At 34.7% G+C, this 13,389-nt stretch overlaps 1 protein-coding gene across 1 annotated transcript in view; it reads right to left on the bottom strand.

Moving 5' to 3' along the window:
• TTC6 (tetratricopeptide repeat domain 6) overlaps nucleotides 1-13,389 on the bottom strand; it is a 199,394-nt gene that overhangs the window by 23,582 nt on the left and 162,423 nt on the right. The window contains exons 18-25 of the mRNA XM_065871682.1: nucleotides 12,111-12,193; nucleotides 11,129-11,205; nucleotides 10,534-10,694; nucleotides 7,515-7,649; nucleotides 6,198-6,347; nucleotides 5,241-5,381; nucleotides 3,640-3,753; nucleotides 299-418 (exon numbers count right to left, since the gene is read on the bottom strand). Coding sequence (XP_065727754.1) covers nucleotides 299-418; nucleotides 3,640-3,753; nucleotides 5,241-5,381; nucleotides 6,198-6,347; nucleotides 7,515-7,649; nucleotides 10,534-10,694; nucleotides 11,129-11,205; nucleotides 12,111-12,193 — 981 coding nt within the window. The remainder of the gene's footprint in view (nucleotides 1-298; nucleotides 419-3,639; nucleotides 3,754-5,240; nucleotides 5,382-6,197; nucleotides 6,348-7,514; nucleotides 7,650-10,533; nucleotides 10,695-11,128; nucleotides 11,206-12,110; nucleotides 12,194-13,389) is intronic.

Consider the following 13,389-nt stretch of genomic DNA (forward strand, 5'->3'; position numbering starts at 1 on the left):
TTGTCTGTAGCTAAGACACTCCCTTAGGGGAGATGATAGTCTTGATATTTCATCAATTCGGAATTTTTTTTTTTTTACATATTGGCTATTTATCTGTATTAAAAACAAAGTAAAAAAACACTTTTTTTGCAAAGATTCTATTAGTCATTCAAAGTATTTCAACACAATTCTTGCTAAAGTTGAATTATTGCTCATTAATATTGCCATTTGTTATCAAGAAAAACTTTTTCACTGGTTTTCAGAAGTGAACATGCAAAATCAAGTGGGTTCATTTTTACAAGTAAACAGAAAGGTTTACCTCTAATGCAAAACTGAACTGCTCTAGTTCTGTGTAGATGAGTCCACGATTAATAAAGGCGTTTAACATCACAGTTTCTCCAGCATCAAGGAGAAGCACAATTCCATAATCTGTTAATGCCTAAAAATGAAATAATCACTTACAACTTAAAGTCAACTCTTTAGAGCATTACTGCATTGACCATGGACAAACTAGTACCTCATAATTAGTTCTTTAATGTGACAAAATTTATGGCCAAAAATAATCATTTGTTAGATTTAAAGGTTTCCCTTAATTAAATACTGTGGATGTCGCTCCCTCCTAATAAGCGGTGTGCACTGCGCTTGCACTTCACATGTTATCTGTGAATCATCTGTGAACTACTTTTATCGTGTATGGATTGAAGCGGGGATGCAACACCCTTCCCCAACTTAATAGTTTCACCAAATGACTGTTGACATTAAAGCAGAGCACTTGTTACCTTTTGAAATTTAATTTCTTTGTAGTGATTTATTGTTTTCTTCACTGAAACCTAAGTTTTATGGAGGCACAGATTATCCATTTTGTTCACCATTGTAAAGCCAGTAACTAGCACCATGCCTGCACATATTAGGCATCTGATAAATTTTTGTTGAATGAATAAATCATAAAGCAATGAAAACAGATCTTAATAAAACTAATAAATAAGCACTTGTTGGAATATTACTTCAATATTCTCGGTTTTTTTAAGATATTAGCCTAAGCTGAGAATCAACTCAGAGGACCTCTCTCCATTTTTTATCTTTTTTTTTTTTCATTCAATGAACAGCCAAGTTTTTACTGGTCATCTACTCTGTACCAGGTACTAGGAGCATCCCAAATTTGGGCTGGAGCTGAATCTCTTAATTCATTTTCCTTCTGAACATTTTGTCCAAAAGAGCCATATGGTTTCATCAGAAAAGGCCCAAATCATATCATATATGCCTGTAGCACATGCTAACTGAAAATGCAAATAAAATAGTATTTTACTATTTGCTTAGTGGTTCTCCTCTACTATTCCATGATTGGGCACTCAAGCATCTAAAAGAATTGTACAATTAAATATCCTATGTGTATATTGTGGCATAACTATAAATAAACCTTGACAAGGCTGTAAAAATCATTTGTAACACTTGTAAAACAAAACAGAACTAGAATGTTTGCCACTTTCCTTTCACAGAATCACAGAATTAAAACCTGTATATATATCAAGATGCCTTAGAAATCCACTAAGCAGCTGAATATGTGACACAAGAGGAAAAAAAATCTGAGAAATGAGATTTCGTGAAGGTCACAACGAGCAGGCTTTGTGTTTTGCCTCTGCTATTATTACTAACCTTTCAGCCTTGGGAAAGTTACTTAACACTAAGCCTCAGTTTCCTCATCCACAAAACCGGGATATTAATAATTCATCATATTATTGTAGAAGTCCACTTTAAAATGTTTAGATTATATGTTGGTAAAGCATTTAGCCCAGTGCCTGTCACACAATAAGCCCTAAATGAGTGGTAACTGTTACTGTTTTTATTAATATAAGGTGATAGGAACCAGAATTCACCTTTTCTAGTTTTTATGAAATCATATCTTGGGAGTGCATTTTCTGCACAAAGTACTTGGGTTTCCTCAGTCTTGTTATGGCAGGAATGCTGAGAAACGGGTGGAGGTAGACAAAAGGGAGGAGGTGACACTGTAAAATGACATCTGGTCCACATGCTGGAGGTCAGATGGTTTCACAAAGCCACCTAAAGACTGTTAACCAGAAGCAAACAAACCTGCAAACACCGATACAGGTCCCTCTTCCCTGTGTGACTTGGATGTGTTTCTAACCTCATCTGTAAAAGGAGCCCATTGGATGAAAAGCGTTGGGTACCTGGCAGCTCTAAAATAACCAATATGTTCTTATTCTAGTTAGGTTTCTATTTACGTACATAGTTTTTCGTTTTCTTTATTCATGGAGCACTAGCTCTGTTACACATAAGAGATAACAAAGATAGTAGTTCCCTGCCCCCACCCAGACCACTGTTCGCAGTTCAGGGTTACCCAGAAGAGGCAGGAGTCGGGGTGGGGAGGGAGCTGTCAAAGATACCTGCTGTGCAGGTTACTCTGATAAATGATCCTTTAATTAGCTCCTAGAATGGTTTACGACAGCCTGTGTTAAAAATTAGTTATTCATTTGTCAACATTTCTGGAGGAAACCTGATAATCCGGTTACCAGGAATTCTACATCCTCTTAGAAACAATGTTTCTCAACTTCTTCCTTCCATAGCAAATAAATTACTAAATTTCTAAATGTTTTAAACAGATTTAACTTTCCAAGTTTCCAGGAGATTGTGGGAGTGTGCCCACACACAGCAGCAGGTACATGATGCAATCTTTTAAAGAATGCTTCATTGACTATGGAAGTGGATAGAAACAAGGAGAGGGAAACAAGTGGACAGCAAAAAGGGAAGCAAGAGATTGGACAAAACACTGAGAAACTACTGACCTGCTCCCCAGTGAGGGATCCTGACTGAAAAAGAACCAAACCAACAAGGAGAGAGTGGAGAAGGGGTAAGATTAAAAAATATAAAAGAGGGCTTTCACTGGTAGCATCTGCCTCAGGACAAAGAGAGAAAAAGGTTTGCTGCAGCCATCAGTTAGGCATTCAAAATGCACAGATAATCCTGGTCACTGGTCCCTGAGCTGGAAACCATCACTCAAAATTCCCTGCTGCATCTGTGGTCTGACCACTGTAAAAAAAATACCTCCACAAACTATTGTAGTTAATGTTGAGATTTTTTTTTTTTTTTTTTTTTTTTGCGGTACGCAGGCCCCTCACTGCTGTGGCCTCTCCCGTTGCGGAGCACAGGCTCCGGACGCGCAGGCTCAGCGGCCATGGCTCACGGGCCCAGTTGCTCTGCGGCACGTGGGATCCTCCCGGACCAGGGCACGAACCCGTGTCCCCTGCATCGGCAGGCGGACTCTCAACCACTGCGCCACCAGGGAAGCCCCAATGTTGAGATTTTGAAGCAAACAATATTGCTAGTGATCACTGCTTAAAAATTCTGCACACATTTATCAGTAGAAACATTTAAATTTACATGGCCTTTAAGTGCTTATATAAAAGCATTGTAAAATTAATTTTTCATTTGACATTGCAGAGATTGTATAAGAAAATTTGGTAAGCACTAAAAATGAAAATAAATATTCTTTGAAATGGTTCTTTGGTTTCTCAAGTTTTATGTGTGTTTCCACAGAATTATTTTTCCAAAATTGTAACAAAAATAATAAGAAAATACTTTACACATGCCTTAAATAAGTTTACAAATGCTTTAAAGTGTTGTTTACTAAGATGGTCATCTTACCATTTGAAGTTCATTTATCTTGGTGTAACATAATGCTCTGTTATAAAATGCTATATAACTGTTTTTATCCATGTTGATAGCTGTAGTTAAATCTGTAATCGCTAGTTTGTAAGTCTGTAAAGAAAAAATAATTAAGTGAGAAGGGTTAATCATAATGGACTGAAATTTAGTTGTTACAATAAATTCTTGATTCTATCAGAGTTTTGAGAATACTCATTTAACCATTCTGTGTATCATCCATGAAATTAAGACAATCAAGCTAACCTTTCACAGAATTAATTAAGTCCCTTGGTAGGAACTGCTATAGTTTCTCTCACCTGCAAATAAAATTCAATATATAAACAACTTAAATGATTATCTTATTTCCATTGTTGCTATATAGCAAGGAAAAAATTAAATTTCTTATGGATAAAAGAGAAGCAAGCCTTATTCATCCAGCAAACATTCACCAGAGCTTGCTTGCTTCTGTCACTCTCACTGTCATATCACATAATCGTCATGTTTTCTATCCATGTTCTCTTTTGCTTCTCTTTGATGCTTCTCTGATACCTTAGATCATCCATTTATATAGATAGTAATTTTCATGGAATTAACAGGTAATACAAGGTCTTACCTTTGCTTTAAGGTATTATTTGCAAAATATTTCATATGAAATGGCTACAGAGAAAGTTCAAAAAAGAAACACAGGGAGAAAAAAAGTATTCCTTGAAGCATCAGATATCGATAGTGTTGCTACACCCAGTAATTTCCATTTAGGAACCATAAACTCAAGTAACGATTTTGTTCTGTGTGTATAACTGTATTATTTAAAATAGTAAAATAATACAAAATTTCAAACAATCCAAATGTCCAACAATAAAGTGGTTAAAAGTACACTATGGTGGAATATTATGCAGTCATTAAAAATGGTATCTTCAAAGATTAAATATAAGAAGCAGGGCACAAAACAGATTATGTAAGTAGCATAGTCACAATTTTGGAAAGTATATATTATATTTTATTAAGAAAAAAAGACAAAATTCAAATACATCAAAATGCTCTCAGGGGGCTTCCCTGGTGGCACAGTGGTCGAGCGTCTGCCTGCTGATGCAGGGGACACGGGTTCGTGCCCTGGTCTGGGGGGAACCCACATGCCGCAGAGCGGCTGGGCCCGTGAGCCATGGCCGCTGGGCCTGCGCGTCCAGAGCCTGTGCTCCGCAACGGGAGAGGCCACAGCAGTGAGAGGCCCGTGTACCACAAAAAAAAAAAAAAAATGCTCTCAGGAATCACCATTTGATGGTGGGAAAACAGGTGAGTTTAATCTTCTCCTTTATTCCTCTATTTTCCAAATTCTCTACAATGAATATTACTTTCCTAATAAAAATACATAATCAGTGCTATTTAAAATGCAAATGTCAAAAATAAATATCACCATTTTATGAAAAATTATTAATTGAAATCCTTTTGATGTACTGTCAAAGTGTAACACCTTCTACGTAGTTCTGCCTTCATACCATGGCAATTCTCTCTCACAGAGGATAAAAAGGAAGTGAGTTCCTCCTTGGCACCCGAGCAGCCACCCACTCTAAAATACCAGAGAACAAGGTAGGAAATTGCCTTACCTTGTTGTAGTATTTCAGAACTCCTCTGTAGACATAGGCACGCACACTCTGAGGATAAATTTTGATGGCCTCATTACAACTCAAGATTGCTTTGGAGTATCTGCCTTTCAAACCATAGTAGGCTACTCGACTTAAATATGCCTTTTCAGAGAAAGAGAGGAGGAAAGCAGGAACAGATATTTTAGTAAAAGCATCAGTTCTACCAAAATACATGGTAGCTGGAACAAATTTATGCCACCCAAAGATGGTATAAAATATAGACTTTTTGTCACTCTCTTTTATTAAGAAAATTTCAAACATACAGAATAATTGAAAGAATACTACAGTAAACACCCATATGCCTACCACTTGGATTCAATAATTATTAAAATTTTTCAATTTTGTTGTATCTATTTTTTTCTGAACTATTTGAAAATAAGTTGTAGACATCATAAAACTTCACCCCAAGTCTTCCAGTATGCATCTCCCATGAAGAAGACATTCTCCTACATAACCACACTACCACTGTATATCTAAGAAAATTAATAGTATTTCCCTAAAATCATCTAATATTTCATCCATATTCAAATTTCATATGCTTTTAAAATCAAGATCCAATGGAGTTTCACCTATTGGATTTTGTGTTGTCTCTAGTCTCTTAAGAGGTAGGAATCAATGTGACAGCAAAACAAGAAGTAAAATTAATAACATAGTATATAAAATAATTATTAATAGGTACATTAAAATATTTATAATATTTGTATAACCACAATTCACGAAGCACTTTTACCTATATAATTTCCCTGTTGGAAATCATATTTTTAGTTCAAGGGGAAATACAGATATATGGATTATTAAAACTGCTGAAAAGTAAGTAAAACTAACTGTTGCTAACTAATAGCAATAACATTTAAAGATTTAATAGTTTTAGCAAATTTAACACACTTTCCAAACCACTGAAATTGTTCACTTAAATACCTGGTAATGTTTTGGATCAAGGGTAATTGCACGATTAAAATCCAGGATTGAACTATCCTTGTGGAGTTTTACTTTACAAAGCCCACGTTGATAAAAGCCTTCTGCAAAATCAGGATCTGCTTTCACAGCTTTTGTAAAAGAATCAAAAGCCTAGAAGAGCAAATCATGTAGTGAGTAGAATGTATTAATTTAAAATGTTAATACATTACAGTATATAACTATTGCTGAAAAGTTTTCATTTTAGTTTTTGGTCATTTTAAATATGTTTCTCCCAGCGAAACTTGTGGAGCAAAAAAATGTATGAACAAGCCAGATTTATTATTATAATTTACAGGTTCCCTTACTCCCAGACTAATGTCTGCATAATCCATGTTGTTACACACTTTCAGAGGTGTAACTTTAATCATTATTCTTCCTGTTGTGTTTCTTCAAAGAAATCACAATTAGTACATTTATTTTCCATGTGGGCCAGCAGATATATGGTTACAAAATTTCAAAGCAATGGAACTCCAAAATTTTTCCTAATATTGTAAAGCAAAGCTAGGTTTCCTCTGCTTGTCCAAAAGGGCTAAAAACATGAAAAATATTTGTAATTAATCTTATATTTATTGTAATTTCTTACAATAAATGGAACAACTAATCAAGTGCAACTCTTTTTTAAAGTTATGAAGATGCAAGTTTCAGACACTGTCCACCCCTATGAATATAAGGACTGGAATGGTGTGTGTGTGTGTGTGTGTGTGTGTGTGTGTGTAGTTGTGGAACATTCAAAAATAGCCAATGGAAAATACGTATTTATCATATCATTGAAAATTTTGAAATGGAGAATTCTGTGAAATAGCCAAATACTGGATAAATACATAGTAATTGAATCAACTGGTTTTCAATGAATCTCGTTTTATTCTGATTTGAATTGCTCAGCTGTCAATAACAGATATCAAACAGTGTCCTAATCATTTTCCATTTATTCTACATTACACTGAAGCACTCAATATAAAGTACTTACAATTTAATAAGTAAATTTATACTAATGTGAAGAAATTTTGATATAATAAGTTCTTACAATTAAATTTGTTTAGTGGGAAACATGCATTAGTCTTCCAAATAGTGTTGACAAACAGGCATCAATAAAATGTTTGAATAAATAAAACAATGTAGTAGGTTTTGCAGGGTGCAGACTGCCTATAGTAAGCCAAGCTTTATAAGAAGCTTTGGTCTAGTCACTCACTGTTTAGGTAGCCTTCAGAAATGGAACTGAATGCAAGGAAACAATTTCTAAAACCATAAAATACCTATGCTCTTAAATACACAAAATACCAGTTGTAAGTTGCCTTCCTCCATGTAACAAAGACCCAAGTGATACAGACAGTCTGATGAAGCTGCTACGGCATTTCGTCCTTTATCAGAATGAGAAAAGGTATCCAACGCCTTTTTAAACATTCTCATGGCTTCCTATAATGATTTTTAAAAAAAGAGAGGGAAGGGAATGTTTTTTTCTAATATTTATTTAACACAACAGCCTTAGATGTTAAAAGGAATCCTGAGCACACAGCCTTACTCTCACTTCACAAGAGGACACACAGACCTGGTAAAGACAGAGATCTTGTCAGTGCACCCAGAGGGAGGACTTCTGACAGGCAGGAAATCTGACCCACCCAGGTGCCTATCCTACAGGCAGGTACGTAAGCAGGGTTACACAAGTGGACTTTTGGAACTATAATTTTTAAATTCTAAAGGGTATTTTCTCGTAGTCTTAAATCAGACTAAAATTTATAGACCAATTTATGACCAACTTCCTAGTAATTCTCCTGAAGGGAATGCCAGGCAGCTATTAGGTAGTAAAAGTTCTCCCCTGATAATATCTGAGGTTGTTGTAATCAACTTTTATTTTGTCCTGCTATGCTCTCAAGGGGGTTCCATTGACACCAGAAAATAAACTAACATCAAAAATTACCCATTTAAACTATTCTGTCAAAATAGTTGAAACTCTTAATGAAAAAAATTCAACTTTCCAAATAGAAACGCGTTTTCATAACTAGCTACTCAATGTATTTACCTAATATATAGAAATACAGCTACTTGTGACTCTTTAGCCCACTTTCTTAATTATATTAAATTGCTAAAGAAACAATGAGGCTGGGCTTCCCTGGTGGCGCAGTGGTTGAGAGTCCGCCTACCGATGAAGGGGACGTGGGCTCGTGCCCTGGTCTGGGAGGGTCCAACATGCCGCGGAGCGGCTGGGCCCGTGAGCCATGGCTGCTGAGCCTGCGCATCCGGAGCCTGTGCTCCGCAACGGGAGAAGCCACAACAGTGAGAGGCTCGCGTATCGCAAAAAAAAAAAAAAAAAAAGAAACAATGAGGTTTAACTTGGATATGCTGTGTCCTTTGTGCCCACCCTTAGTTTACATCACATGTCTAAAGCTTACCTCAACATTCATCCTTCCAGCCTCACTCTCAGCACATGCCTTTGCAATAGAAAAAAATGCATCACCTTCTCAATTTCCCTCATTTTTACTATTCAAAGTCTCTACATCTTCTTCATTTCCATCTTTTTTTCTCCTGTCTTTGAATGGTTTCCTTTCTTCTTTTCAGAGCTAACTCCTCAAGCTGTGCCCTTGACCCCAACTCCTTCTGTCCCGCCTTCTGCTTTTGGATCTCTGCCCCTTCATTGCTTCCTGGAGTCCATAAAGTCTTCCATCACATTTAAATTAAAATGAACACATCTTCTCTTCCTCCTCTAGCTGATGTCCCACCTCTCTTTCCTTCACTACTCTAAAAAAGTAGTGGACGCTCTCATAGGGCAAATGTACATTCCAAACACAGTACCGTGGCAGCCGTGTGGAGAAAAGCTTGGAAGAGTTCAACACTATTATATAATTCAAACAAAATACAAATATGTTCTGGACTAGGATAATGACCAGAGAAATAGAGAAAGGAAGTGGATTTGAGAGACATTTAGAAAGTAGAACCAAGAGAGCATGACTATTGATTGGGTAGAAGAGGGATCCAATCAAAAGTGACTTCAGGTTTCAGGGAGGTTAAAGTAAATTTAAGATTATTCCAAAGAAGGAATTTGATATCATAAAGGTGTCAATTCTCCCTAAAATAATCTATAGATTCAATACAATTCAATCAAAATTCCAGCAGGGTTTTAAAATCTTGACCAGCTGGAAGGGTAAAGGCCCAAGAATAACCAGGAATTTCCTGGAGAAGAATATGGTGTGGCAACTTGCTCCACCAGATGTCAAGAATTACAATAAAGCAACAGTAGTTAAAACATTGTACTGTTAGGCCAGGGATAGAAAAATTGACCAAAGGAATAGAATAGAGAGCCCAAAATCAGATCCACACATACATGAAAGGTTATAATAGGACAGATGTACCACTTCAGATCTTTGGTTTAGGAGAACATTTCAATAAATGATACTGGAACATTTGAGTATCCATATGGGGAAAACTGAAGTTTTATCACTATATCACATTCAAAAATATCAATTTAAGGTAGAGTGAGGTCTTAAATGCAAAAAGCAGAATTTTTAAACTTTTAGAAGAAAATATGGGAAAATATCTTTATGACCTTGGTGTAGGGAGGGAATTTTTAAACAAGAATTTTTTTTAAAGCTGTGACAATAAAACAAAAAAAGATATATTCAACTACATTAAAATTAAGACTCTCTGCTCATCAAAAGACATCATGAAGAAAATTTTAAAACCAGCCACAAATTGCAAGAGGATACATGACACACATGTAACCAACCAAGGACTAATACACAGGACTTATTTTTTTCAATGCCAAAAATCAATATGAACAGGACAAACAAAAATGTGTACAGCAAATTGATAGAACAGGAAGTATAAACATATAAAAAGATACCTCAACCTTTGCTCAAACTGAGAAATGTTAATTAAGACCATAATGAGACATTAGTTTTTATCCACTGAACTGATAAAAATAAAGTAGACAGAACCAGTTATTGTAGAGGATGGAGATCAACAGGAATACTCATACACTACAAGCGGGAGAATAAATTGGTACAACCCTATGGAACAATGTGCCATTTTCTTGAAAGTTAAACATTTACATTCTCTACATACCAGCAATGTTAACAGAAGACATGAAAAAGAATATTACCCTTACTCTTAAGAGGAAAAAACACAAAAGAAAACAACCCAAATATTAATTAACAGAAGAATCAATAAATAAATGGTATGGTTTAGTTTTGTAAAAAAAAAAAAAAAAAAAAAAAAAATATATATATATATATAAGCAGTAATTCCAAGCACAATATAAAAATTCCATTAATAGGTTTAGTAAACGTTACTCAAGACTTTTCACCTTGTTCCTCTTGGCCTTCATTTGAGCTTTTGCTAATAGAACATACATGGTGACCTTAGGCTTATTCAAAGTGATCCCATCTAAGACCTGAATGGCCTTGTCATGTTTCTCACAAAATGAATAAATGAGTGCTTGCTGTATAGGACTCAACTCAATTAGACCTAAAAGGAAGTGAAAATTTATCAATAACTTTGCCAAGTATCTAGGACTTAGAATATAATTATTTTAAGACAGTCAAGCAATTCAATAATCTATTTTTACAATATGAATTAATAAATCAATATGATACTAAAATCTACTTACTGTCAACAAACAATAAGACATTCCAACTACAAATGAACAAACAAAAAATAACAGCATAAGCCTGGTATTTCCTATAATAATCTCTCTCACAAAATTCACTAGGCTATGAAGTATTTTACAAATTGGTTACATACATGTGAAACTGAAGTTTTAGTTTTGAAATCTAACTTTGACTTTCAAGTGAAGCCTTCATGCTACCTATACAGAGCTACTGAAAATAGTATAAAAAATTTAAAGAAGTATTTCTTTTTAAATTAAGACAATATTATAATTTTACATTGATTATATTTACCTTTGGTCATTTCTGCTACTTGATAAATAGTGAACTTTGCAAGATCATAGCACTTCATCCTAAGAAGATATTGTCCTCTGGAAGAAATAACAGCTTTTTAATTCTAAGCAGTTAAAAATAATTTTTCTAAAATAAAGTTTTTTATACTCAGTTACTTAAAATTTTAAATTATAATACATTTATTCATACTTATTATAATACATTTGAAATTATAAATATTTTATGTAAGTCTAAATAGGCCAATTAGCGTGGAGATGTGAGAAGAAAACAATTTAGGAAATGTGAAGCTGAAAGAAAAATAGTCAGATCTTTTTGTAATTATCAGCATTTAAAAAGTTATACTCTGTTGCTGAGAAATTTTAAAAGCTAAACACAGTTTAAGGGGCATACAAATGGAGAAGTATTTACATAAATTGTTAAAATGTGGTTCAAGAGTTACAAGATGAAGCAAGACCTTATCAGAAAGCATGGTTCCAGTCCATTTTCCCATTTTCTGTAAATCCATTTCCGATGTTAGTAATTATATTTTTGGTAGTGATAACTCAAAATTTGCAATAGGTCCTTTTATAGCAAGCTCTACTGCATTTGAAATACAATTCAATGTATCTTTTTTTTCACTGAATTATCTGAGGTTTATACTTGGTACCTCTGGGTACACAATCAAAATATATTACCTTACTTTTATGAGATCTGTGATAACTATCTAACCAGTAATCTAGAGAGGCCTCAAAGAACTTAAACACAGACAGTTGTGTTTTGATGCAAGGACAGAACAAAGGGAAAGATCTGTTATCTTATATTATGAATTATCTTAAAGTTTAACAAAAACAACTATATCTGACTTGCTGATTTGGAGATGGCCATTTCTGGGAGATTAAATGTAAAACAAGGAGGCTGGAAGGATCAAGAAAGAACTAAGGATTCCAACAGCTAGCTCAGATACTAAGTTATCCCAAGAAGAATTCTATTTCTATACACATACCTTATTATATATAATTGGATTCCATCTGGCTGAAGGTGGATAGCACGAGATAACTCTCTTACTGCCTTTTTCAATTTGTGCAACTGTTGAGTTGATAAACAGAAACTTAGCTCATAATAATACTGATTGCTTCCTTTCTGATAGGTATTCCCTCCCACCCTTCAATACAGAAATTTTGCAGGAATCTCTCCTAATACATGTGTTTCTTAAGAATCATCAAAGCAAGTGGGATACAGAGAAGTTAAAAAAAAAATTTATGAAGCAAAGTCTTTTTTTTTAATTATCTTTAAATTTGAAGAATGATTACACAGATCCACAAATATATAGTTTTAAATAAATATGATTATATCACATGTTCTAGTTTGTTTTTGCTTAGCTTTTCAGTTTTCTTCCTCAACCATAACACCTTTTACACCAAACTTTACTCATGTTAATAAACTAGCTTGCAAAGGAATGTAAAATAAAAAGTAAAAGTCAATTCCACTTAAAGATAAGAGGAAAAACAAGCTTGCACTTAATGAGTAAAATGAATGAATAAAACAAAATACAACAATGATGAAAAAGATATCTGTTTAAAATCAATATACAATGAAAAGTAAACAATGATTCTTTCCTTAATACTGGTTACAGAGCATAATCTGAATTTATACAAATTTTTACAAACATTGGGGAAATTACAAAAGGGGGAACTAAACACATCCCAGCAAAATGAACCTGGGACAACCAACGACTCCTCTTACTATGCTGACATGGTGATCAAAACATTTGTGCATACAAGTAGACAATACCTGTTAAAATGGTACAAAGTGTTTGGAGGAAATAGTGGGTGGAGTCAAAAGAGGGAATTCAAAAGGAGGGAGTCTGAGATGTTTTTAAATAAATTTAAGAATTACTGTGGAACTTCAGGCCTGCTGCTTCTCAAGCTAACCCTGATCAGGTTGGTGTAATTAATAAACCACCTTGTCATATGCCTGCATTGCTCCACCTGGTTCCAATCATACATAGCTATGCATTGAGGAAACCCTGACTGGGAATGATGGAAGCTCACTCTCTGGTCTTTGCAAGTTTTCCTGGGGTTGGACTTCTCCAGGTAGCATTAGATTGGATTTACCCTGGAGCCTAAACCCACACTGTAGGCATATGTATTCTTCTATATACATACACAGGGTTTGGTTTGTCATTGTTTTATCTACATGGGATCATACTGTATACACTTTAAAGTCTTCTAAATCTTGTTCTAGAATATCTCTTGGAAATCCCTCCAAATCACCTGGCATAA

The sequence above is a fragment of the Phocoena phocoena genome, chromosome 2, assembly GCF_963924675.1.
Source record: "Phocoena phocoena chromosome 2, mPhoPho1.1, whole genome shotgun sequence".
NCBI classification, from domain to species: Eukaryota; Metazoa; Chordata; class Mammalia; order Artiodactyla; family Phocoenidae; genus Phocoena; species Phocoena phocoena.